This window comes from Littorina saxatilis, linkage group LG17 (assembly GCF_037325665.1).
Source record: "Littorina saxatilis isolate snail1 linkage group LG17, US_GU_Lsax_2.0, whole genome shotgun sequence".
In the NCBI taxonomy this organism is placed as follows: Eukaryota; Metazoa; Mollusca; class Gastropoda; order Littorinimorpha; family Littorinidae; genus Littorina; species Littorina saxatilis.
Window position 1 is genome coordinate 20,959,768 of NC_090261.1, and position 27,994 is coordinate 20,987,761.

Sequence of the window (27,994 nt, forward strand, 5' to 3'; positions counted from 1 at the left end):
TTCAAACTCGAAATCGTCCCTCCAAAAGCCCCAAAATGCACACACGACTTTTATTTCTCCTGCTGTTATTGTTTCTTCTCTTTACAAATTCTTCAACGCTGAGGATACTGAAAACGGCATCCCAGACGACAGTACTGTTTCCATACGCGAATTTAGCTGCCCTTGGAAAGTGGCTCGCTCAGGAGGACTGTTAGTCTGAAACTGGAAGGATAGAGTTCTGAACATAGATGACAAAGATCCCGGAGAGAACAAACATTTCGCGGATGCAGACACAGAAAGACGTCATGAAGAATGCGATGCTTCAAAAGATACAGACTGTGACGATGACTGTGACGTCATTCACATATACCGAGACGTCATTCATAGTTGTTCGGTCACTTCCGTCAAAAAGTAGATCTCTCGACAATGGCTGCTCCTGTGTTTAGGTTTGTCAAGCTTGAGTACGCAAAACGTGTTTGTTCTCTCCTCTGTTGAAGCTGTGAGACATAAATGCTATTCCGACTTGGTCGTGTGACAGAGTTTTCTTCCACACTCGATTAGCTGATGTCTAACTCAGCCTTACGGCTTCGTTAGACAATCAACGTAATCTCACGTGGAAGAAAACGTCTGTCACACGACAAAGTCTCAATAGCAGGTAATGTACTCCGTTTTTTTCTGACCCAAAAACAAAAGTTTCAATCCATGATTTGACTTGCTTCCTGGTTTATGTTTATCTCTAGCTAACTGTTGTAAGACGAGTTTGTCCTCCATAGTTGAATGAAATTATAGTTTTGTTTGACATAAAGGTTTGTTTGTTTTTCCCCTTTTCTTTTTTTAGCGAGGTCCGAAAGTGACTGCTAACAATCATGAATCAAGAAACAAATGTAATTGTACAGGACATTTAATTATGGACAAATAAAGGTTTGGTTTTGTCTATAATTCACCATTCCATAAACTTACCTTTCTTGTTTTGAAATTGGATCTGCATTTAATTGTACTTGTTTCACTGAAGACACTTAACAGTGCTGATGTACTGATTGTGTTTGCTCATTAATGGAAACATGGAATAAGACAGTGACATCAACCACATAAACACAAGCACATTAAATATTCACACAACAGAACATCAACCACATAAACACAAGCACATTAAATATTCACACAACAAACAGACATAGTGGACGTAAATATATATTTTATTCTCACCTTCATAGTGTTGTTTTTCAAGATTTGCGCAACAAGGGAGAATTGCAATGCAAAAGGCATACATAAAGAACTGCTGACAGTGAGACATATAATTAGCTACAAAGCACCATAAGCTGGTATTTTCAGGTTACAAGTCAATACAGAGTATACACCCTTCTTCAGCTCACATGGGGTATATAACTTCTGCATTCATGGGTTGAGGGACCCACCTACACGTGTTCTTTGCACAAGTGGGTTTTTACCCTACCATTTATGCAGCCAATTTTGGAGGATTTCTTTTCTTTATTTGGTGTTTAACGTTGTTTTCAACCACGAAGGTTATAATTTTGGGGGATGCAAGCTTGATATTTACAAGTTTCTATAACCAACCTAACTCTGACATGGATGACAGGATCTTTTCTGTGCGCACTTGATCTAGTACTTGCGTGAACACAAGAAGGGGGATAAGGTACTAGTAGGTCTGAAGCCAAATATTTTGTCATGTAACAGCAGTATCACAGTAAGCAAGAAACATTTAAACATAGCTTTGTGTTTTAGTGGTCGATCGATGTATATTTGACCCTTGTGAGATTTCACACAAACGTCAGTGGAAGCTACGGAAAAATTTACAATGTAATTTCTGTTCCCACATTCGGACATTTTGAGAATTTTCCACAACGCTTACACGGTACCAGATGTGAAGGTATACGGTATAACTTTCTAAGTAAGTCAGTGAACAAAAATGGTTGGTGAGGAGGAAAGTAACATTTACAAGAGGAGAAGAAGTTGTTAGCAATAAGAATATAAACAAGATTTTGAAGATAATAAAGAAGACATTTACAGAATTGCACAAAAGAGGAAAGACTATCCAAATGAACTGAATTGTGTAAGAATAAATATAGACTAGTCGATAGTGACACAAGATTACAAAGCAAAAGCTTGACAGTATGGTCAAAAGTATATTATAAACTCCATTTACTGGTACACACAAAAATGATAGAAATGAAGTGACTAAACTGTAATTTTATTTTCTTCAATATTTTAACAATACAATATCAATTTCATATTTTAACTAGCATTAAAAAAAAGTAGTACAGTACAGAATCTACTTCACATAAAAAACAAACAAGTCGCGTAAGGCGAAAATACAACATTTAGTCAAGTAGCTGTCGAACTCACAGAATCATTCAGTGAAACTGAACGCAATGCCATTTTTCAGCAAGACCGTATACTCGTAGCATCGTCAGTCCACCGCTCATGGCGAAGGCAGTGAAATTGACAAGAAGAGCGGGGTAGTAGTTGCGCTAAGAAGGATAGCACGCTTTTCTGTACCTCTCTTTGTTTTAACTTTCTGAGCGTGTTTTTAATCCAAACATATCATATCTATATGTTTTTGGAATCAGGAACCAACAAGGAATAAGATGAAAGTGTTTTTAAATTGATTTCGACAATTTAATTTTGATAATAATTTTGATATATTTAATTTTCAGAGCTTGGTTTTAATTCAAATATAACATATTTATATGTTTTTGGAATCAGAAAATGATGGAGAATAAGATGAACGTAAATTGGGATCGTTTTATAAATTTTTATTTTTTTTTTACAATTTTCAGATTTTTAATGACCAAAGTCATTAATTAATTTTTAAGCCACCAAGCTGAAATGCAATACCGAAGTCCGGGCTTCGTCGAAGACTACTTGACCAAAATTTCAACCAATTTGGTTGAAAAATGAGGGCGTGACAGTGCCGCCTCAACTTTCACGAAAAGCCGGATATGACGTCATCAAAGACATTTATCAAATAAATGAAAAAAACGTATGGGGATTTCATACCCAGGAACTCTCATGTCAAATTTCATAAAGATCGGTCCAGTAGTTTAGTCTGAATCGCTCTACACACACACACAGACAGACAGACAGACACACACACACACACACACACACACACACATACACCACGACCCTCGTCTCGATTCCCCCCTCTACGTTAAAATATTTAGTCAAAACTTGACTAAATATAAAAAGAGTGAATGTAAACACGTTAAACAGACTCTGAATAGGCTAACAAAATTGAATAGATTGATCTCTCATATTGCACAATTCTGGTCTTGGACTTACTGCTCCACTTAAAGCAGAGAGAACAGTTTTGACATTTGGTTTTTTTAAAAATTCTTTTCAAAACATGGTCAATGCACTTAAGAGATTTTTAGTTGCCAACTGCTGAAAATCTCATCAAACTGAATTCAAGCAACTTTTTTTTCCCAGTCAATTACCAAAGCTAAATGTTTCTACACTAGAGAATGATAAATCTTTTTCATAGTGAAATCTCAATCGGTGGAATTCTTTAAGTCGTATTTTTTTCTCCAGAAAACAGAGTGCAAAACCTATTGATTCCCCCAGATTGCTGGTTTTATTTTCAAAAGTCAAGGCAATGCACTGCAAAAGTGAAAAGTCCAGATGTCATCCACATCCACAAGTTACATGGTCACCATGGCAAGAACTGTGTGTACAGTGGAAACTCCTTTTGAAGACCTCAACAAATCTGAGAAAATCAGTCCCCTGTTTCTTTGACGCAAGAATTGCTTGCGGCTAGCCTCTCGCTATGCAAGACAGCGAGAGTGTATATGAAACGGTTTGATGGCTAGCTATGCAAGAATTAAACACCAGTGCTTGATACCAAAAAGGTTATCTGCACTGGTTGTATAACAGCCGTGAACCACGAATCGGATTGGCAGCTGTACGGACGCCATTTTGTGTGTGTAGCAAGCACCTCCAAGGCATGCTCGCCAACTCTCGTCAAATTCTTGCGGCGAGAATTCCACAAGAAACGTTACTTCCTCACCCCACTCGCGTCAAAGAAACAATGGAGGTAAATTTCCACATTATGACCAGAAAATGAGAAAAAAAAGGGATGGTCTTAAACTGGGGGGTCTTCAATGGGGAGTTCCACTGAACAATAAATGGTTGTCAGTATGCTGTGTACAACATTTAAAGTGGTCACATAGGCAAAAGGCGCGTACATAAGCAAAACAAAAACAAACTGGTCCTGTCATCAGTCACGAACTGAGACATAAAAAAGAATGAATAAACTGTCACGTCTTTTCACAATCAATAGCAAGCTCCAAGTAATCAACTCAAAATAAACTGCTTCTCACAACTGCATCTCAAGTGCAGATAACTCTTCTGGTCATATGTAATAGATTCAGTGGCTGACGATCCCCTGGCCCTGTCTCAGGGGCAGACTACTCCTCCAGTTGCTGGAACTTGATGTTGTGCTTGTCCAAACGCTGGATGAGACTGGTGTCTTCAAACGCAGCCGCTGGTGTGTACACGCCACCCCTTCAAGAAAACAGTAAGACAACAATTGAGATCGTGACAAAAACAGTGAGACTACAGCTCTTCCTAAGATCAAACGCTCAATCTGTCCAACTGTTGACAAGATGCTTTGCAACAGTGGTACAGTATGGCCTGTATCTTATCCTACATACATGAGTGAGACCACTCATGAGATAACAATATCGTTCAAACCACACGAATGTATATCATGTAAATGAGGTCATGTCAAACTAGTTTGGCAGGGACCTGCTTTTAGACTGCTCATGATGCCAGAGTCACTGAGAAAGGTCATTGTGGAAACCCTTTTACACTATGCTGTTTCTCCTGGTAGAAGTTTTAGAACTTTCATGTCACGCTAGAGTGACGTGTCTTTGCTTTGACGTCAATGATTGCACGAGGCTTTGGATGAGGTTCCAAAAGAAGCGTCTTGAATTTGGACGCTTCCAATGCGGGACGTTTTAAGTAAAATACACATAAGTACAGTTTGTAGGATAAACAGAATACTACATGGCTTGCTGTGGCGTACCAGATTTACACTAGTTGCTTTCGCTCGCAGGTGAGACAGTGACAAAAGGTCAGGTGTCATGTCTACTGTCCCGAATGACACACGATTGCTGACATTTCACCATTGCCAAAAGAATAAACAAATAAGAAATAGGTAGAAAATGAATGTGAAAACTGACTTTGATTGTTGATCTGTATTTTCTATACCACTAACAAATAATCTACTTACACATAGCTGTTTGGCAAATGTATGTTGCATGGGACACACTGACATGAAAGTGGAAGATGTTTTTCCCTCTAGAGAAACTACATATCAAGTTACACTTTTTGTGCTCTTCCATTCCAGTTGGCAATCAATTGTTAACGCATGTTATTAGAAAAAACAGAATGAAAACAGATTAGATAGAATGAAAAATGCACTGGTGATGTCATTTGGGACATACTGACATGAAAACGTCACCTTTTGTCATTGTCTCAGTTCAATATCTAAAAAAAAACACCCCGCGTAAATCTGGTACGACACAGCAAGCCATGTAGTATTCTCTATCTATGACCTCCACATATTTGAGAAAATCTTAAAATGAAGGTAAAACTGTAGACGTTATGAACCAAAGAAAGACAGTGCTAAGCCTTCAAAAAGATAAGATACTATTGCCTGTCCTACTTTGATGCATCATTGATACAAATGTTTGGTTCATAGATTGTGTTTGCTGTGTAACAAACTTGCCAATTTGGAATTAAGGCCTGTTTATTACACTCTACTCACTCTTTGGGCAGACGACTCTTCTCCTTGACGATGACAAGGCCAGCTTGCACCATGCAGATAGGGGTTGTCACATAGCCTGGCTCTTTCAAACACACACATACACACAGAACACGTCAACCACATTCAAAATAAATGTCAAAATCTCAACTTCTGAAGTTAATGCAAGCGAATATACTCCTTCTGTGTTCGTGGGCTGAAACTCCCATGTACACTCGTGGGTTTTTTTGCACGAGTGGAATTTTACGTGTATGACCGTTTTTTTACTCCGCCATTTAGGCAGCCATACGCCGTTTTCGGAGCAAAAATATACTCCTATATGATATTAATAGAGCGCAACAAACTTTTTAAATGAATTTCAAAATCTCTACATGTGAGTTTTTTTTAACCTTGTTTTCTATTTCTCTTCTCCTTCTCATGGTGTTCTATTGCATTTCTGTAATTCATGTGCTGCATCTAGTGAAAAAGCTGCTTTGCACAAGAAAAATGACAAAGTCCTTTTGTTGTCATTTGGTTTGTGCAAAACATCAGTTTTCTTTTCTTTTCCAAGTGAACATACTACTTCTGTAAACCCTTCAGGTGCTTCAAGTTATCTCCCTTCTTGGCCTTTGCCTGGATTGACTGCAAGTACAAACATCTCGGTAGGCATCTTCACATCAAAACTATGTCATCAGAACCTCTCAAGCAAAATGCAGACAAAGCCTTGCTTCTGTTTCAAGACATTTAACTTTCCTATTCTTATGTGTGTGTTTTAGTTGTTGTTGTGCAAAGTAAAGAAGTGTGTGTGTGTGTGTGTGTGTGTGTTTGTGTGTGTGTGTGTGTGTGTGTGTGTGTGTGTGTGTGTGTGTGTGTGTGTACCTCAAATTGTATGATAAACATATACACATCTTGCTTCATTGCTGGAAGGGGAAAAGATGAGGAAATTACCTGGCCCACTGACTTTGGTGACCATCTTCTTGTCCGGCTCCTCCTCATGCTGCGCCTCATGGTCCTGCAGTTTTTGACTGTAGCCACTGGCCAGGAACGTCCACGAGAAGCTGGTCCCCTTAATCTACACAGCGCAACAATAACACTGTTTGCTATACAACCCTCCTTGTACGACCTTAAAACATCTGAAAAAAATCAAGTCTTAAAAAGGAGGGAGTCTTAAAATGGGGGTATATTTACAGAGGTTATGAACAGAAAATCTGAGAAAACATGGTCTTCACAGGGAGAGAGTCTTCAATGCAGTGGTCTTCACAGGGAGAGAGTCTCTAATGAAGGGGTCTTCACAGAGAGAGAGTCTTCAATGCAGGGGTCTTCACAGGGAGAGAGTCTTCAATGTAGGGGTCTTCACAGAGAGAGAGTCTTCAATGCAGGGGTCTTCACAGAGAGAGAGTCTTCAATGCAGGGGTCTTCACAGGGAGAGAGTCTTCAATGCAGGGGTCTTCACAGGGAGAGAGTCTTCAATGTAGGGGTCTTCACAGGGAGAGAGTCTTCAATGTAGGGGTCTTCACAGGGAGAGAGTCTTCAATGTAGGGGTCTTCACAGGGAGAGAGTCTTCAATGTAGGGGTCTTCACAGAGAGTCTTCAATGTAGGGGTCTTCACAGAGAGAGAGTCTTCAATGTAGGGGTCTTCACAGAGAGAGAGTCTTCAATGCAGGGGTCTTCACAGAGAGAGAGTCTTCAATGCAGGGGTCTTCACAGAGAGAGAGTCTTCAATGCAGGGGTCTTCACAGAGAGAGTCTTCAATGTAGGGGTCTTCACAGGGAGAGAGTATTCAATGCAGGGGTCTTCACAGGGAGAGAGTCTTCAATGTAGGGGTCTTCACAGGGAGAGAGTCTTCAATGTAGGGGTCTTCACAGGGGAGCTTCACAGTACACCTCAGTTAACACAAACATTGTTGCAAGTTCTGATTTTATAATTCACAGATTAAAAACATGCAAGTTTATTGTCTGGATCTGTTTCATCTTAATCATTTTCAGGTAGTGTATAATCAATCTGATCAATGCTTGTACTGGATAACCTTTTCTCTACACAAAGGCAAGATGATCAAGAAGCATGAAACATTTTGATTAATTCTTTATTTACCGAGTAATCTTAACCTAGTTCTGGTGTAGCGCACTTCTAAAAACGTTCAACGTACACAAGTAAAAGATCTTGTTTTTTCAAATTACTAAATATTTTATGTACACACGAAAAAGTCTTGTTTTTTCCAACATTACCTAACAAGAAGCAAATCAAGTCAACATCAAAGCCTACCTGAGCCATTGTTGGTCCGCCTTTCTTGAAGACTCCAGCAGTAAAAAAGCTTGGGAACTGGAGCAAAAGAAAGTCATCATAATCAGCACTGCATAAAAAAAACCCACGTAACCGTGTCAAATTGAAAAAAGAATGTGTCTTGACAAAATAATGCAACCAGGAACAAGATGTTCTTGTTTATATTCCTTATACAAGCACAATTCAAAGCCAACATTCACTTTTTAACTGATCACAACTTATATGAACTGAAAGGCTCACTTAGCAGAATGGGAACACAACAAAATCAAGTCTAGCTTGATAAATCCCCATCATAAGTGATACTTCTGTGTTAATGGACTGCAACTCCCACGGACACTCGTGTTTTTGCATGACTGGGTTTATATGTGTATGACCATTTTTACCCCGCCATTCAGGCAGCCATAATCCTATTTTGGGGGAAGCATGCTGGGTATTTTCTTGTTTCTATAACCCATTGAACTCTGACATGGATTACAGGATGTTTTCTGCACATACTTGGGTCTTGTGCTTGCATGTACACACAAAGGCAGATAAGGTACTAGTAGGTCTGCACTTAAGTTGACCTGGGAGATAAAAAAAATCTCCACCCTTAACACACCAGACACAGCCTGGATACAAACCTCGAACCTTCCACAAGGAAGGCCCGCGTCTTAACCACTAGGCAATTGCGCCCATCACCAGTGATATATTAAGAAGGAAAAGAGGACATTACCATCAAGAGGAGAGATCTGGTCGGGCCAAACTTTGCCATGAGGCCGAAGATGACGGCAAAGAAAGCCATGGCGTAGGCTGCAAAGCGACTGGGCCGGCAGAAGTAGGGAATGAACTGGACCTGTTTCACAGAGAGAACAAGTTTAGCATGATTACATCAATACACCAATGTATACAGCAACATATCTGAAGTATGATGCGTTCACACAACACACAATTGTGTGTGCACAATGATCTCTCTCACATGGTGCATGGTGGACCCAATGTGAAGAAATAAATCTTGAAACTTCTCCCTCAAGCTCATTTACAAACACACTGTCATCCTTATGAGACAAGCTTTACTAGTCTGTTCTATTCTGAGTCAACTCTTCCCTTTTTCAAGAGTCTCTGCAGTTCTTGACAAAAGTTTTATGAGCAAATCAAAACAAGCACGTTTCTCAAATGCAAAATGTCAACTCTCAACTGTAAACAATCATAACACTTATCGAGAGCAACTGCAACTGTGGACAATCACATTATTGACGAAGAGAAACTTTAATTCTTCACTGTGAACTTCTTCTTCTGCATTCGTGGGCTGAAACTCCCACGTACACGTGTTTTTTTGCACGAGTGGAATTTTACGTGTATGACAGTTTTTTACCCTGCCATTTAGGCAGCCATACGCCGTTTTCGGAGGAAGCATGCTGGGTATTTTCGTGTTTCTATAACCCACCGAACTCTGACATGGATTACAGGATCTTTTTCGTGCGCACTTGGTCTTGTGCTTGCGTGTACACACGGGGGTGTTCGGACACCAAGGAGAGTCTGCTCACAAAGTTGACTCTGAGAAATAAATCTCTCGCAGAACGTGGGGACGAACTTACGCTGACAGCGGCCAACTGGATACAAATCTAGCGCGCTACCGACTGAACTACATCCCCACCCACTGTCAACAATTTACATCGCCAACTAAGAGAAATGCCAACTAATAACACTGAACAACAAAATGACTAACTGGTCTCTGTTTTTTCTCGTCAAAGGCAAATCTCTGTGAGCGCTGCACCACGGACTTGTCGCTGCCAGGGAAGGGCAGGCACCACTTGTCCGTCTCCTTACTGTGGAATAGGGTGGGGCTGGAACACACAACGCACAGATATAATACTTGCTGTGGACAGGAGCGTATGTAATGCAATAACATCATTTCCGCAACAGGGAACACATAACAAAATCATGTCACTGCTATGAAAAGGAAATTTATTCTTCGTTCACGGGCTGAAACGCCCACAGTTATTACGTGTATGACCGTTTTTACCCCGCCATTTAGGAAGTCATATGCCACTTTCGGGGGAGAAAAGGAACAATTTTCACAAAATAACATCACCATTATGAAAAAGAAAAGTCACAAAATAACAGCAGGAGCCGTGATGAAGATAAATGCCACAACATAAAAACTCTATTAGGCGAGAGATAAAACACCATGCAATATCATGTATGCCGCACAATTTAAACAGACCACCTCCACAATGCAGAAGAGATAGGGCGTGCAAAGTATAACATTATTTTCAGAAGAAATTAGGCACACAAGGTCCTCCTATTTTTAAAACAGGAGAAGGTTGTGGAAGAGGTGGTGGTTGTTTGACAAAACTCAACGCTTTCCTACAACCAGTCAACCTTCCTTCACACCCAAGTGAAATCTGTCAGGAGTTAAAATACCACCAACAAGTTTAGCAGGATAGTGCAATGGTTCCTGTGCTTCATCAGAACTAGCAGTTCAGCGCTTTCAGGGTGAAGCACAAAAATCTCACTTTTCTTAAATCCTCTTTCACAGTGAGGTGAAATCTAACCAAATTTTGTTTATCCTGGAGTAGCCTCCCTTGCTCATCTGTCCGTTTGTTTTGGTTTGCGAGTCGTAAAGTGTGAATCGTTAATCTGTAGTTCTTCTTTCTGTTCTGTCGTCTGTCTTCTTTTTTCTGATTTTTGTGCCCGAGGAAGATTGATCGAAAAGTCGTACCTTGTTATTCGTATTATCTTCGTTAAACATGCGAGTACGCTGTCACATTTGTTTGTTTGTTTGTTTGCTTAACGCCCAGCCGACCACGAAGGGCCATATCAGGGCGGTGCTGCTTTGACATATAACGTGCGCCACACACAAGACAGAAGTCGCAGCACAGGCTTCATGTCTCACCCAGTCACATTATTCTGACACCGGACCAACCAGTCCTAGCACTAACCCCATAATGCCAGACGCCAGGCGGAGCAGCCACTAGATTGCCAATTTTAAAGTCTTAGGTATGACCCGGCCGGGGTTCGAACCCACGACCTCCCGATCACGGGGCGGACGCCTTACCACTAGGCCAACCGTGCCGGTCCGCTGTCACATGACAGCATATGAATGAAAGAGTGTGACATGAAGTTCTTGTACATCATTGCAAAGAGTGTGAATGATGTTTTAGTTTAGATGTCAAGCGCTTAGAGCAAGCCTTTTTAACGAAAGTTTTTGATTTAGCGCTATATAAATGTTCTTATTATTATTATTATTATTATATGGATCCTGTAGCTCACTAGTAGAGCAGCTCACCGTTTTGGTGGTCGGTGCTTGCTGCGAGGCAGAGGGTTGGGGAAAAGCGATTTCCTCAAGGCAGGCAGCTCCCCTGCATTAGCAAAACCATACACTGCCGACTCAAAGGTGGCAAAGTTTGCAGCGATACCCTGAAAAACAGTGGCAGGAAAAAGAAAGTGTTTGACAGTCACTCACCGTTTGGGAGGTCTGTGAGCGCTTCGTGGTAAGGGGTTAGGAAAGAGAGCTTTTCTCAAGGGCTGCAGCTCACCAGAGTCGGCAAAGCCATACACAGCCGACTCAAACGTAGCATAGTTTAACACAAGCCCCTGCAAAGGGACATAATTTAAGTTGCAAGCCTTCAAACTTGGACACAATTAAGTCACAATCAAGACTTGTTATGCTGTTACATGTATATGTTTGACTGGATGGGGGGAGTGAGCGAGAGGAAAGAGGAAGCAGAAGAGTGAAACATGTCAAATGAATACTGAGACACAGGTTAAGAAACACATTTTCATGTGTGCACTAATTTTCTCTAAGCAGCAGTACAGCTCTAAGACTGAATTGTCAATGCATTGCAATTTTCATGCCACAGACTGCTGCAGCTTGTATTTAGTAACATTACAGAAACTGTATCTTGATGTGTTTTATTTAACTTGCCATAATTATTAACTTGAATTTCTGCTAAAAGTAGACATAGTGTCAAAAGTAAAGTTTGCATATCTCACATCTGGTCCTGGTGAGAGATTGAGGAATCCTTCAACTGCATTCAGGTCACCTGCAATCAATTTTTTAAAAGTTAACAGTCTTGCAAATTGCAGGGAACCATTTACAATCATAAGACCACTCCCGCTGCACCCCACCCCATGCAACTTCTGGGTGGTGCAATGTAGCAGATTCCGAGGGTCTGTCACTGGTGGCTGAATTTGTTTAGCATATGAATGCATCAAGAACAGTACAATGTATGATTGTTACGTAGCAGATGACAATGTATAATGATGTCCAGACAGGTTTCTTTACTAATCAAATAGCAACAAATTTCTCTCACACAAATTACACTGTGTATAGCTGTTCTTGTTGCTGACTTGTTACATTTAGTCAAGTTTTGACTAAGTGTTTTAAAGGCATATGTATGCGCTCCCGTGTTTACAAAGTGTAGTTTGCCCATAATCGATGTCAAACGCACCATAAGACCATGTAATGACGATATGTCGCCATGCGCGGACCATATACATGCATTACAGCTTGTTTTAGAGTCTCAAAAACTTTGGATGTAAACAAAGACGCGGAGTTATTTCCCTTGCGTCAACGCTACCTCTGTTGGCAAATCTATAAATAGGACGATCCAGATCAAAATGAAAATTAACATATCTCAACATTGAAGGGGTCCTAGACCACAATATTTTGCAGGGAACTTAATTTAGCATGTCTCCAGCTGTTGGTAAAGCAATTAGCGTGTATAGTCATCGAGTACATATGGCTTTAACATAGAGGGGGAATCGAGACGAGGGTCGTGGTGTATGTGTGTGTGTCTGTCTGTTTGTGCGTGTGTAGAGCGATTCAGACCAAACTACTGAACCGATCTTTATGAAATTTGACATGTGAGTTCCTGGGAATTATATATCCCTGGACGTATTTTTTCGATGAATACTTTTGATGACGTCATATCCGGCTTTTTGTAAAAGTTGAGGCGGCTCTGTCACACCCTCATTTTTCAATCAAATTGATTGAAATTTTTGTAAAGCGATCTTCGACGAAGGCCGGACTTCGGTATTGCATTTCAGCTTGGTGCTTAAAAATTAATTAATGACTTTGGTCATTAAATATCTGAAAATTGTAATAAATTTTTTTTTATATAAAACGATCCAAATTTACGTTCATCTTATTCTACATCATTTCCTGATTCCAAAACCATATAAATATGTTATATTTGGATTAAAAACAAGCTTTAAAAATTAAACATAAAAATTATGATCAAAATTAAATTTCCAAAATCGATTTAAAAACAATTTCATTTTATTCCTTGTCGGTTCCTGATTCCAAAAACATATAGATATATGTTTGGATTAAAAACACGCTCAGAAAGTTAAAATGAAGAGAGGTACAGAAAAGCGTGCTATGCAGCACAGCGAAACCACTACCGCGCTGAACAGGCTCGTCAGTTTCACTCCGTTTTGCACAAGCGGCAGACTACGGTCATTGTGAAAAAATGCAGTGCGTTCAGTTTCATTCTGTGAGTTCCACAGCTTGACTAAATGTAGTAATTTCGCCTTACGCGACTTGTTCATTTTTTCAATTGTCTTATTAACCCTTTCGCTGCCAACCAAAACTTGCGTATGTGCATTCCTGACTGCCAGGAAATATTGGAGTTCGGGGTGTAATAATTCACAAAAAATTCTAGTTCCAAACTGGCAGTAGGTAGGTAAGTAAAACCTATGTTATTTTTAAGGGAAATTGAACCAAGAATCTGTTTTTAGTGTCTAATCATGGAAATAATAATTAGTTTGGCTTATAATGATGTTTAAATATGAACTTTTGAAAAATCAGTCCGGCGCATCTTCCGGTGCCTGTGGATCAAACACAGGTGGCTGTTTTGCTCGCTCTAAGAAAGGATTATAATCACTATCATCTACCTGTTTCCAACGAATCGTCCGAAAGAAGATCTCCCCCTTCCCCTGTCAGTATCCATAATCATTTGCACCCCCTGTAGCGTCAGTCCGGCTTTGTTTTTCCCTACTACGGCCCGGTCAACTTCCACCGTCAGCCATTTTGACGAGTCGAGATTTCTCTCCCCTATCCTGTCGCCAAGGCCGAAAATAGCCTTCAGACGCAAAACCGCGTCACCATTTATGTTTATTCATGAGAATGAGGTATCCTACCAAGCCATTGGCTGCTATTTTTGTGTCAGCAGTGACATCGCACTTCTGGAAAATCCCGGAACGGTGAAGACGGGTAAACCCGTCTTAAGGCGCTGCGGCTGCACAAGCGCAGGACGGGTATACCCGTCCTAAGGCAGGCAAGTGGTTAAAGGAGGTGTCCGCTCATGGGAAGACCACAAACGAGCAATTCAAGGTCACCTTGGAATTTGTTGCGCGTGAAGAGGATGCCCATGTCGGCAGGAATGCTGTCAAAGCCGCAGGCCCCAATGATGTAAACCCCGGCCTCTCTGGCTTTGGCGTTGTACAGAAGCTGCATCTTCTCCAGGTACTGACAGAGAAAAAGAATAACACTGGAAATGCCAAAAGAAAAATGTCCATGTTTGTGTAAAATGAAAATAGACATTAAAGTTTTCTTATCGTATCTTACACATGTCTATGTGATGAATGCAATGCTAAACTTCCTCATACCTGTCAGGTAGCTTTATTTGTGAAGTGCTCCGAGACCATAACTTGTTCAGTGAATTACAGTGACACAACCGTCAAACACTGAAGAAGGTCAGTGATTTGCGCCATATCAATACTTTCATGATGATGATGATGATTATTTTTCTATAACTGGTTGACAAAGAAGACAAAGAAAAAGTTTCAAAATGTATCTATTCTATAAAAGACATGCATGAGCAAAGATCTTGTAACTTTTGAAGATCTAGATGTTCATTTGCATGTAATAGTCTCCTCTCCCTCAGAAAACTTATCTCTTGAACAGAAAGAATAAATCAAAATGAGGCCACACCTTTTTCTTTCTGTAGCTGAAATCTGTTCATGTTTACAATCTCCGTCAGAGCATCCAAACATAAACACAAAATACGTTATATCAGCGTAAACTGCATGAGGATATCCGTATGCATACCTGCGGTTCTCCACTGATGTCCACATGACTGGCGCCTCCCTCAATGCACGCCTTCACCACTTGCTCACCATGGAAACGATACTGCACGCATACCAAACAAGAGAAAACTTGAAAACAAAAAGAGTGCAATTTTTTTCTCTCCAAACAATAAATCAACTATATTTCACATGATTTTGTTTAATAGCATGTCATCTCTTTTCGTCCAAGCTGTGTTTACTTAACATAAGAGTATAAAACATTGATATCAATTAAGCTCACATAACATCATTCTGCACTGGTCAGCAAACACAATAGCAACAGTAATATTTTATTTAGTGGCATGTCAGCTCTTTTCATCCAAGCTGCGTTTACTTAACATAGGAGTATAAAACATTGGTATCCATTAAGCTCACATAGCTTGCACTGGTCAGCAAACACAATAGCAAAAGTAATATGAATGCCAACCTTTATATACACGATCGCACTGTCACAGGGTGTATTGTGCAAACAGGGGGTGGTAAACATTAGTGTGCAATTACTGTACCTGCTCTCATGATTACTATAGCATTGAGAACATAGAGACAGTGTGGAGGAGGAAAATATGCCAGGAATTCTTTGAACTGGCTCTTCTTTTTCTTCTTCTTCCGTAGAGGACTGGGTTTTTGCGAACGTCTCCGAGTCCTGCGGCTGATAAAGTTAATATGCCTGTTCCCTCTAACCTCTCACCCCACCCTCCTCCTTTATTCATCCCCAACATGACCCAATCCTCTGTACATGTTCCCATCAGCCCCCCACTGTTTTAGTTTCATGTTAGCGTTATGCACTGTTTACTATGACATTTGTCAGTGTTTGTCCGTTACTTTGACACCTTGCTTTTTGTGAAGCCCTGTGCCTCTTTATTTTGATACCTTGCAGCAGTTTGTAGTTCAGGCTGACATTCTTGCCTGTGAAAATGCTATTTCTGCTCTTGCCTTGGCCCAGAGGTGTGTGATTGTGCGTTCGTGTGCGAGTGTGTATGCGTGTTGTTGTGTCTGCAATTTTTGTGAGTGTCTTAGTCTACATTTGTGTGCTTGTGTTTGTGTCTATAATTGCAGAATTAAACACTCACACTTCAACACTAAAACAAAAAGAGTGAATCCGCACCAACGCTTCTGCACTGCAAAGACTGCATCACTCAGGCATGCACACACACACACACACAATCTTCTCAATAAACCAAATTCCTTTTGGATTGAACAAGGTCGTTCCAAACAGTACACTTGTGCTTGTGGCAGGCTGTGGCAGGGGTTTGATCAATGTTTACTTGATGTCTTTGAATAGAACAATGTAACATCTGTTGGGCTGATAGGAGCAACATTAGTCAATAATTCATGTATTATGCATGTTGCCACTGCTGTATGTATAGGTACTTGTACAAGTTGTAAAGCAGGGTAGCTCAGTTGGTAGAGCACTGGACTTAAGATCCAAGGTTTGAATCCCGGCCCGGAAGGACACAGGTGAACTTTATGCGCAGACTCAGAGATGTTATCCATGTCCCACCCCATGTCACCATAGTGGCACATAAAAGAGCTTGGTCATTCTGTCATAAGTGCACACACCTGACACTTGTTGCTGCTAGCTGTCCACGGGGAGGAAGCAACCCGAATTTCCCAGCATTGGGATAAGAAATGAAATGAAATGAAAATGAAATAACTCGGACAAGGTAACGTCTCCTCATGCCTGACCCTTCACAAAGCCATCACATTTGGCATGGTTCAAATGTAATTTACAGAAGAGCAATAAAATGGCACTTACAATGGAACATGTCGACAGGGCAAACTTAAGATCCAAGTTTTGTTTCCCCTAGAAATATTAATTACCAACTATTTGTGAAGAGCTTAGTGATTTGTAAATGACTGGCGTGTACCGTTTTTCTTTCATCGCATTAATTACAATCTGTGTTCCTCAAATACTTTATACCCATTCTGGAACAAAATAGCAGCAAAGGTTGCAATAAGTGGTAGTGTAGGTGCAAGCATATGTGTGTGTGTGTGTGTGTGTGTGTCTTTGAATACATATTCACACATGCAAGTGTATGCGTGTGTATGTGAGACCAGAACAAGGAGGAGAAAAAAATGCAGAGTTCTGGGTACAGTTTCAAAGACTGTCCAGAGACCCGTCACAGCTAAGTCATAGAAAGAGAAAAACCCACAACACCACAAGAGTAAGAGGAATGTGGAATGCTGACATCTCACACTGTATGTAAACAGTTACCACTGTTAACTGGAGGGTGTGATTCTGATTCAAAGCAAAAAAAGGGCTGATACAGAATTAGACTTATTGTGAAACATTCCAACTCTCGGATCTGAACCACTGACCATCTGTTTACCCTCCACGCCTAATTTAACAACATAATGACACTTCACCCACTTCGTCTTTTCCCAAACAAACATGCTAACACCCCACACATGACAACTACACCCCCCCACACACACACACAAAATCCCCTGCATCATTAATATGGCACCTGTCAGTCCAGTGAGTAGAACAATAAATACATCATGGTAATCCCCTCTTATATCCCTCAAGGCACTTTAAAAAATTGATGTCAAGCTTGCAGTATTAAGTCACCCGCCAACACTGAAGTTCATTTAATCAAATGATCAATACCCTCGGTCTGCAGCGTGCACAGTGGGATCACTGTCGGCATTTTAATCTAGCGATCGCCCCCATCAATAACGCAAGAGGGGACAACTCACTGGGCCGACGCAGTTGAGCACCACACGCGTCTGCTTTGCCATCTCCAGAAGAGAGTTGTAGCTGCTGGAATCAGCCACCACGATGGGCTTCTCCTCCACATTTTTGCCTGCAACACACAGAGGCAGTACTTGTATAGCAGTCATATATTGCATTTCATTTGATTTTATTCACTCTATTATCCCCATGCTGGGAAATTCCGGTCGCTTCCCCCCAGTGGAAAGCTAGCTAGCAGCAACTACAATATTGTGTGGATCCAGCTGTATGTCTGCGTGTTTAGGTGTAATCAGCCACCTGCACTTATGGCACAATGACCAAGCTCTTTTACGTGGGGTGGGACATGGATACCATCTCTGAGTCTGCACATAAAGTTGAGTGGGGTCTGCCCCTGCCAGGATTTGTATCTGTGACCTTAAGATCACAAGTCCAGTGCTCTACCACCTGAGCTACACCCCCCCCCCCCTAAAAGAACACATAGAGATGAAATATGAAGTGGATTTATCAACATTTGAACACAGAGACATGAAGTGGACATTGTGGAACTCAGGTCTTGAGTTGAGGAATTTTGTAATTAATGTTTTTTCCCCCACAACAACACAGGTAATTGTAATTGAAATACAGCTGTCAGATGTTCACGGGGCATTATAACTTCAAGAATTTAAAGCTACAGAAACTGTGTGTATGTATGTGTGTGTGTGTGTGTGTGTGTGTGTGTGACTGTGTTTGCCCATGCATTTTGCACACCCATATTTGTGAAAGATAAGCATTATCAAGAAGGGGAATAAGGTGCTGAGGTAGGGAGATGGCAATGTGAAGGCTCAAGGAACAGTCTAGATTATACATACACTTTCATCAACTAGCTTGCCCCTGAGAGATCTTTTCACCCAAATGTACCAACTATTTGTCTTGTTCAGCTGCACAAACAAAGCAGTAGAAAACACTAATGGCAACCAGCAAAAAAGTACAGCTGTCTCCTAACAAGGCTTTCCCAGGATTCTGCATGTGCAAATACAGTACATGTATTTACAGATGAGAATGGCATTTACAAAATGATCCCCTGTAATCCATTGAACAGCTGTGATTAAAAGTTCAGATCTGAATTAAGCTGAAGGCTTTCTTGTGATGACAGGAAGAATCAGCCCCTGAGAAACGAGGTTATGGACTCTTACTGCACTGCTTCCTTTTCTATCCCAACCCACAAAGAGTCGATCTCCATCTTCAAAAATAAAACATATTCTGCTGAGAGAACAAGCAAGCCCAGCTAGAGGCTAACAAATGCACACAGGAACCTGTGTTTGAATATGGGTGTGTCTGTATTGTGGAGGAAACTTCCATCAAACTTGGCAGTCTTTCCACGCAAGATGCCACAGGCAAGGGATTTCATTTAAATAAAGACATTTAAACAAATATCTTTAATGAAACTGAATTGACTGCGGAGCATGGTAAAACAAAAGCACAGCATAGACCTCACAAACTTTAATACAACTAGCCAAAACCAGACAGCTTATTTTGAAAACAAGAGGGCTCCCACTCATACTTTTTTGTTAAAAGACTTGTAACTCATATCAAGTGCCACTTCCCTCTGTGCACTGCATGGGACTGATGATTCACATTCCTCCATCCTCAAAATTGCCACAGGCAGGGACCTATCTATATATATATACGACTTGTGTCTGTTCCCGATGCGCGGCCAAGGTTCTCGATGGATCTGTTTCAAATTTGGTGGGCATATTCAGGTACACCCGGGACAGGACACAACCTGGTCGATGAGATATTTCAACACGTGCTCTCAGTGCGCAGCGCTGAACCGATTTTGGTTTTTCTGTTCATCTTCCCAGATCCATTCCCAGTAACTCTTCCTTATTTTCTCCAGTGTTTTTGCGTTTATCTCCCTTCCTTCGTGTGGCGTCAATCCATATGCCCGTTTCTATTTTTAGAAGGTCACTGTCGACAACGCTCAATCCATATTCTCGTTATACTATTTTTAGAAGGTCACTGTCCCGGCGAAGCCGGGTATTACTCTTCCTTATCTTCTCCAGTGTTTTGCGCGTTTATCTCCCTTCCTTCGTGCGGTGCGCCGGCAAAGCCGGCGTACACCCGGCAAAGCTGGGTTCCCGGCGCAGCCGGGTATTTGGCTCGACTTCTTCCTGGCGAAGCCGTACCCGGCGAAGCGGGTATTCATCTAGTATCTAATATAGGTCTATGCCACAGGCAACAGAAATGTGTTATAATGTCACTGCTGCTCACACAGAATCTTAAATTAAACCCCATTCATGCGCCTGTGCTTTTCCTTTTTCAGCTTGGTAATGAACAAGTGCAGTGTTTCTAGTTATGAGTCAGGCAGGGTGAACCAGGATGTGGATTGGGCCACGTGGCACAGACCTTGCAAGACAGCACAGCAAAATACTTTTGCCAATGAAAATCTACTGCGCATAACAACAGAAAGAAAGAAAGAGAGAGAGAGAGAGAGAGAGAGAACTACAAATTGTAAATTTCTTCTGCTGCTATTATCAGAGCTCAGCAAGTGACAGCAGTTATGTACAGTCAAATATAGACATGATATGGGCGTGACTGTGGGAAGACACTTTCACTTGGAATTCTTTCACCTTTGACAGAAACTCAAACAAAATATAGTGCAAATAAAAAAAGAAAAGCCAAAAAACAACAACAACAACAAAATACCTGTGTTGTACAAATGATGCATTAATTCTTATTCTTCAATAATCCTTTCAACAATATAACAAAGATGGGAAGCAAGAGGGAGATGGAGGGAGCAGGAAACTCTGTTGTAGGTGTAGGCTGTAATGTGTCTGACACACAGCAAGGAACAAAGAAAGAGAAATGTTCAGGACTTCACATCTGTAAGCCATCACTCTTTGTCCAAGCAAAACCAACTGCATGCCAGTCCACCCTTACACAGGCGCATGAAAGCAAAACGAAAACACCTTTCAAGGTCTCAGTATAAAAAGATAGGATTAACAGGCACGATTTGTTAAGAGTTCACCAGTACTGTCTGATGATAGAACCCTTGTGTCAGTTCAACACTTGTGGAGTTGTGTATAACATATTTCCGGGATGACCCCATTCACATTCCAGGTTTTATTTTGTAAAATGAACAAGTGTTAATAGCGTAATTGATAAGAAACTCGTGCATTTGCCATGTATCCGTGTGTGTAAATGCATGTGTCTATGCGTATGTGTATTTGTGCAAGTGTGTGCATGCGTCTATGCATATATCGATATGTGTATGTGTGCATCAGAAATTGTGAAAGAAACAATTGAAAGTCAGCAGAGATATGTGTGTGTGTGTGTGTGTGTGTGTGTGTGTGTGTGTGAATGAACATGCATGCCGTTACTTGTATGCCCACACACACAATAACAATCATGCACAGGGATCACAAGTTGAAAATCGTCATTAGAGAACACTTCCTGATTAAGCAAAAGGAATGTGCAAGCGACAGGACAGTTGAAAGGAGGCAAGGAGTCAAGGCCACGGGCAAAAACCAGGCCATTGGCACACGACAGGCAGAAGGAAATTGCAAAACCTAATCTCAGACAGCCAGACGCTTGACATGCACCTATGTGTTGATTAGGGCAATACAGCAGTCCCTGCAATGTACGGCCCCCGGCGTGAGCGGACACCTGACATGTACGGACACATTTGCTCGGCACGGAGTGTTTTCCTTCTATATTTGCCCCCCCTTAAACGGACACCTGCAAAACGTGGACGCGGACACTCATTTTCGGTCCCAACAGCAGGTCATACCTCCAATGTACGGACAGACCATCGTCAAATTTTCACCACAACAAAATCGATAACAGAGCAGTCCGGTTCTTGGTACAAAGATCACAGCCGCAATGGCGTGATGACAGTCACTGATAACTTGAGTGCACGTGTACCCATCACTGAGGAGGGGGGGTAGTTTTGGTCAGGAGTGGAGTACATGCGAAGATGCCAACATGAAACTGCACTGAGCTCTTTATTCTTGTCTGTTGGACGTAAACAACAGAAACCACAGTCGATGAAGGTCCTGAGCGAAAGTGAGTGAAAAACCGGCCACAGTTCTCAGCATCGTGTGTCTGTGTGTAGGCCTAACCTCTTTCATTGACAAGATACTCTTGTTTCCCCTCAGCCTTGACCAGTGAGTCGGTTGCCTAATCTATGAACCCTTCAGTTGTCTTGCTTTGTCAAAAGTTACGACACTGTCAACTGGTTTTGCTCTGAGTGAACAGTGCAGCTGGCCTCTCTGGCCACAGCCCCCAACAGTACATGGCTGGAGGGAGGGAGAGAGAGAGGAAGGGAGGGGGGGGGGGGGGGTGGGTGGAGGGTTAGCTGGCTAAACTCTGTGGGGTGTCCGGTGTCACTGCATGTCAGCAGGAAGAGCATTGGAGAGAAATAGAGAGGTGTACTCTTCCACACAATTTCCAAGCATCAGTTGTCACGGCTTGGGGTAGGCATTAGTGAGGGAGAATGGGAGCTGTGTTATGTACAGTGTATTTCTGACTGAAGAGTGAAAAGTCACTGCCATGCCACATGATCGGCATGCAGTCAATAAAGCCAGACAAGAAAAAAATAAATTACATGATTATGACATGCAGCTCTATCTGCTGCTATTTATTCAAACTGGTTTTCAAGCTTATTCTTGCAAAGCATCTGCACACGCTCCTCTGTGCTGTGTTTGTGTGGCTGCTTTCGTATGTCAGTGCATGGTGAGTGTGTTCACCATACTGCCTTGAGGATTTATTTTATCTCTTCTTTTCAACACTTTTCATACAAATCCTTTTTACAGAACAGAAGTATTAGGAGTTTATTGTTATTGTTTAGTAGCCGCAAGAAGTGATTATCATAGACTCAATCCTGTTGTTTGTGTGTCTCTGTGTGAGTGTATGGGGGAGGGGGTGGTGTGGTCACCCCTCCCGTGACCGGACACCTGCAATGTACGGACAGTTTTGCTATGGCCCAAGAGTGTCCGTTCATGAGAGGGACTGCTGTAGCTCAAACTACCATCCTTCCCCGGTAGATTATTTTGAACATCACCACACATCTGTCTTGTCTTTTATCCAGCATTATTAGGGACAAAAAAAAAAGGTCTGTTTACGGTAACCCGACCGACCCTAGTTTTTTCGCGCGACCCTAGACTTTTTTTTGGCATTTGGGGAAAAAATAAAATAAAAATAAAAATATCTTGGTTTTTTGGCAAAAAAACGTAAAAATATGGTTTTTTGGAAAAAAAAAAAAAAAAAAAAAATCCCGACCTACCGACCCTATTTTTTTGGCCTATGTTACCGTAAACAGACTATTTTTTTTTTTGGCCTTACCAATTCAGTGCCCCATATGGCTTTCTGACCAATCAGGACGGATTCAAGGTGACCTGTTAAATGTTATAACGTTCAGGCAGGGACCCTTTTTGTATATCATTATCAAGCTAAAAATTGACAAAACAAAGTAAAAATCAACAATATCAGCGTGATTTATTCTACAGAATGACACTTCAAATGCCGTCAGATAATAATACTCTCTTTATCTAAAAAAAAAATACAGATAAGCGAGTTTTGTCGGTGGGTGCTTTACGGAACAGCAAGGTACCGCCCATCCTCTGAGTGTGAAATGCCGACCCGCTCACTTGAAATCTAAATTACCTAAGTTCGGAAAATCAAGTGAAATTGCGTCACTCGCCTTACGTCAAATGTATCTTTACGTCATTTCCCATCCGTCTTGAGTCGGTTCTAAATCTGTCGCTCTCTATTCAACAAGAAAAAGCGAAGCAACCGAAATGCATGTTGAACATGGTTTATCTTGTGAGATTGTTGTGTGTCAAATGCATTTGATCTGTGAATATTTATCACGTCAGGAGTATTACTCTGATTGGCTGACCCAGGTCACGAGAATTCTTTGACTGACAGGCATAATCAGGTAGGAGCGCTCAAGTTCCCATTGCGGCTGTTCTGTCTAATTCGCGGGGTCGCTTCGAAATTTGTTTTGGTCGAATTAAACGGTAATAAAACCGTTATTTCTAATATGCGGACTGTTAGCAAATGACAACAGTCATGTCTCACAAACGATATCAGCATTCGCCTAAAAGGCTCATGCTTGATATCTTTTTTCTCGACATGCCTTGTTATCATTTGCTAACAGTCAGCATATTAGAAATAACTCATAATAAGAGCATCCTTCCACTTGGACACACATCCACAATCTACAGCCTGCCTGCTTTCTATGCCCAGTGGTTTTGTGTGTGTGTGTGTGTGTGTGTGTGTGTGTGTGTGTGTGTGTGTGTGTGTGTGTGTGTGTGTGTGTGTGTGTGCGCGTGGAATTGACACATTCTATAAGTGACATCTATGGCAATCTCCAAAATTAATTAAGTGGAAGGAATTAGCTTATCCCCTGTAAATGCATGAGCTGGGGTGATGTATGTGATTGTTTATACGTGAAGGCAAGTATCTTTAAAGCAAATCAGCGTATTGATCAGGTAGCCGTATTGATCAGTTAGCCGTTATCAAGGCTTCATTCACATGCATTTTAACTTCAGATTACATGAGACCAATTCAGAGCATGTATACTACATGAACGGACTTGTCAAAATTGTTTCCAACAATGTACATGCATTGAACAAAATTCACTGCTATGACAGCATGAGATGAATCAAGTACAAGTACAGAAGGTTATTTTTGCAGATTAACTAAAATATAAAACAGTAGAATTCTATTCATTTGGTTGCGTTAAAAAAAATCTGTCCTTGAAGCAGTTCAATGTCAAGGTCATATGGGGAAGATAACAACCAAGTTAAACTTTACTCTACTTTCATTTCAGTCCCAACTGCATCAGGAAACAAATCAGTGAATGTGGTCACCTTAGTCTCATGCTTAATGTCTGCACGGTAAACATACAGTAAACTCCTTTAACTCAATGTAAAAAAAAAGTAAGGTAATGTTCACTGAACTTTAATCCAAGTAAATTTTTTGTTCGTGTTAAAAAAAAAAAATGTTTTCATGGCGCGGTTGGTGGCTTTGTGTTTCTTTTACAGACTTCACAAGTCAAGCCACTACTTACAACAAAATCGGGCAAATTTGAAGACCTGACTGGTCACATTAAATAATGCACTAGACTTCAGACGTGTAGAAAAGCAGCTGTGAAAATGGTATCAGTAGGAGTTTACTACAATTTATGATAAAAGTATGGTTTAAGCCAGTCAGCCTTTATCTTATTGCTGTTTTCTACTTCATTAACACATTACAAAAATCCATTGCCCAGGATAATTACAGTGTACTTGATACCAATCTGCAGGCGGTAACAGCTGAATAACAAGAAGAGCAAACGCTCGATCGAGTCACTTTCGCAGTTCTGAATATTATATGAGGCATCAGATGGACAGGAAGAAATTGCTATTCACAACACAATGAGTCACGTTCACATAAAATTTGAGCCCGGTCACTTTTATAGTTTCCGAGAAAAGCCCAACGTTAAGTTGTGTGTTGCCGAACAGAAAAGGCTAGTTATCTCCCTTGTTTTTCTGATAACGTTCGTAAAAGGCTACAGATGTAAATACTTTGATGTAAAGAATAATCCTACAAAGTTTCAATCACATCCGATGAACTTTGTCAAAGATATAAAATGTCTAATTTTTCCTTTGACGCTGACCTGTGACCTTGAAAAAGGTCAAAGGTCAACGAAACCATCGTTAAAGTGTAGAGGTCATTGGAGGTCACGACTAAACAAAATATGAGCCCGATCGCTTTGATAGTTTCCGAGAAAAGTCCAACGTTAAGGTGGTGTCTACGGCCGGCCGGCCGGCCGGCCGGACAGACTAACACTGACCGATTACATAGTCACTTTTTCTCAAGTGACTCAAAAATGGAAGGACATCATTTACACTCACTGCCTTCCACTTGCACTGCATGTGTTTGTACACATGATGCACACTGTGTATATTAAATTAGGTATGACAGCTTTCATGCATCAAAGTGTCTACACTGTAACTCAAAACAATTTATATAGCGCAGTCACCATTATTCTACTGTAACTAAAAACTACTGTGTGGGCACAATGTGACTGTGAGTGTGACACATGCAGACTTAGATAAATTTACACTACAATTAAAGGCAGAGTATTCGCATGATAGGACTTGTAGCCACGGTCATGCAGGGATTTTTTTTCTGTAGTGTAATTTATTACTTGTTATCACTTCAGCTAAAAGAAAAAAAAGGCCATTATATTTACTACCTGGAGTTCCATAATGTGTGAGGAAGATAGGTCTGTGCATGACAGTAATACTATAGTGTGCAAATGTCATGTGTACAATGCTGACTGCAGCGTGAATTAATTCCTTTCTTGTTTACTTAGCTGATGGAGAAAAGAATTTAAAACTGAAAAGAACAGTTTCTATTTTCTGTGCCAGTTTTGTGCATTATTTTAGAGGACAAGGGGAGAAAAAGTAGGATCTGTAGGTCAGTTACTTAATTTATTAATTTAGTTTTTTTCTTCTTCTTTTAAGGATTAGAGTTGTTTTTATTTTATTTTCACAGACGCATGTTTTTTTGTATTGGTCGGAACTTGTGCAAGCTTGTGTACCTTGGATGTTGGAGAAACTAGCCTTCCTTGTAAAGTCTGCAAAATTGAGTTTTGTCATTTTCCATTACTTTTTTTGTTGTTTAGTGTCAAATAAAAAATTCCCAGGTCTGGAGGAAAAATATAAGGCCGGTCAGAGAATCGCAAACACTGGTTGTTGTTTTTGTGGCCCAACAAAACATTTTCTCCTGAAATCTAATCTCTCTTTGGAAAATTTAACACAGAGTTTAGACATGTTTCAACTTTCATCGGAAACTCAAAGAAGCCAACTTCGTCAAAGACTCAAACTCATGTTATTTTATTTTCTTAACCAATTTTTTTTTAGTTTTCTGATTGATTTCTGAATGAAGAGAAAGAGTGTGTGTGTTGTTGTTGTCGTGCTTTAGCTGCAGCTGACTCATGGCCCAGTCATGTTTCAACCATGAACTTTTGCAGTCACTTAGTAATAGTTGGATGTCAGCCTTTCAGTTTCAACTAAAAAAATTAACACGCAAAGCAGCCAGTTTCCCCAAGGAGCAGACAGCCAAATATGCACAAAAACTGCGTGTACCTGTTCGCTGAGACGACTCCTCCAAAACTTTCTGCAGTTTTTCCATGCTCCGACCTGCAATGGCCCATGTCAAACTTCCCTCCTCTTCCGCCACACGGACAACTTCATCCACCACAAACTGGCCCGTGAAGCCCGTAGCACCAAAGATGATCAAGTCGTACGGTCTTGAGTCAGCCATTTTGCTGAACACTGCCTTGCAGACTTTCTGGGTTTAACTAATAAGGCAACTAAACATGCACTCCAAACAACTGCGAACTGCTCTCCTCCTGACTGCTGCACTCAGAATGTGTATGCCTCCGTATCAACCGTAAACCCTCGCGAGCCAGACGAACTTTTTTCCTTGTGCGTCTAAATACAGAGACGCAACAAAATAACAAGTATTTCAGTAGTAATAAAAGGAGAATGAGGGTTGGTGATGGGGAGATATATATATATATGTGGCAGCTGCCTTTACTTGTGGCACATGAAAAGGAGCTTAGAACGGAAAAATACAAATCCAAGATGATAATGATCGTGAAATAAGCAAAATGCAGATAAAGAGTTGATCTATTCTGATGCATATGTGACAATGTGTATGCACAGTAATTAGGATTTTACATTCGTTTTTGTCATGTGGTCTTGACTCTTCTCTTGTTGCTTTGTTTCAATATACAATATTTTTTTTAGTTGTTTATTTATATGGTTTGGGAGTGGGTGGGGATGGGTGACTTTGTTGTGTGTGTGTGAGGGGGAGGGGGGGAGGGGTTAGTGTTATTAGGTAGCCACAACTAAGTTAAAGTATTATTTGATTTGGAGCCCCCAGGCATTGTAAGCGACACTCACCAGTAGCTTTCAAACTAGAGCCTCCGTTTTTTGCCTACCTTGACAAGGGTGTGCATAGTGCAAGGGGTAGTGCTTTGGACCATGGTTTGTGAGGTGGGGGTTCGAGCCCTGTGAACGACATATTTGTTTGTTTGTTGCTGTTTTATTTGTGTACTTGTTAATTCTTTTAACCTTTTATTTTATTTTTCTTCTTAATTCAAAAGCGTTTGAGTTGTCTATAAAAGATCAAAGATCGACAAAATACAGCGCACACTCACAAGTCACTGATTCTCATCATCC

General features: G+C 40.9%; 1 protein-coding gene across 2 annotated transcripts; it reads right to left on the bottom strand.

Moving 5' to 3' along the window:
• Window positions 1-1,157: 1,157 nt before the first annotated feature.
• LOC138951678 (saccharopine dehydrogenase-like oxidoreductase) lies at window positions 1,158-27,230 on the bottom strand. Of its 2 annotated transcripts, none has more exons than XM_070323234.1 (12): window positions 26,894-27,230; window positions 17,780-17,886; window positions 15,063-15,143; window positions 14,346-14,480; window positions 12,002-12,046; window positions 11,295-11,425; window positions 9,732-9,849; window positions 8,739-8,858; window positions 8,009-8,065; window positions 6,695-6,818; window positions 5,771-5,852; window positions 1,158-4,503 (listed from the first exon to the last, which is right to left on the bottom strand). In XM_070323234.1, exons 1-12 carry the CDS (start codon window positions 27,069-27,071, stop codon window positions 4,407-4,409), a joined length of 1,275 nt encoding a protein of 424 aa, XP_070179335.1. In that variant the 5' UTR covers window positions 27,072-27,230; the 3' UTR covers window positions 1,158-4,406. The 2 variants fall into 2 exon arrangements, with proteins under 2 accessions (XP_070179335.1, XP_070179336.1); XM_070323235.1 differs by lacking the exon at window positions 11,295-11,425 and adding an exon at window positions 11,472-11,602.
• Window positions 27,231-27,994: the final 764 nt, after the last annotated feature.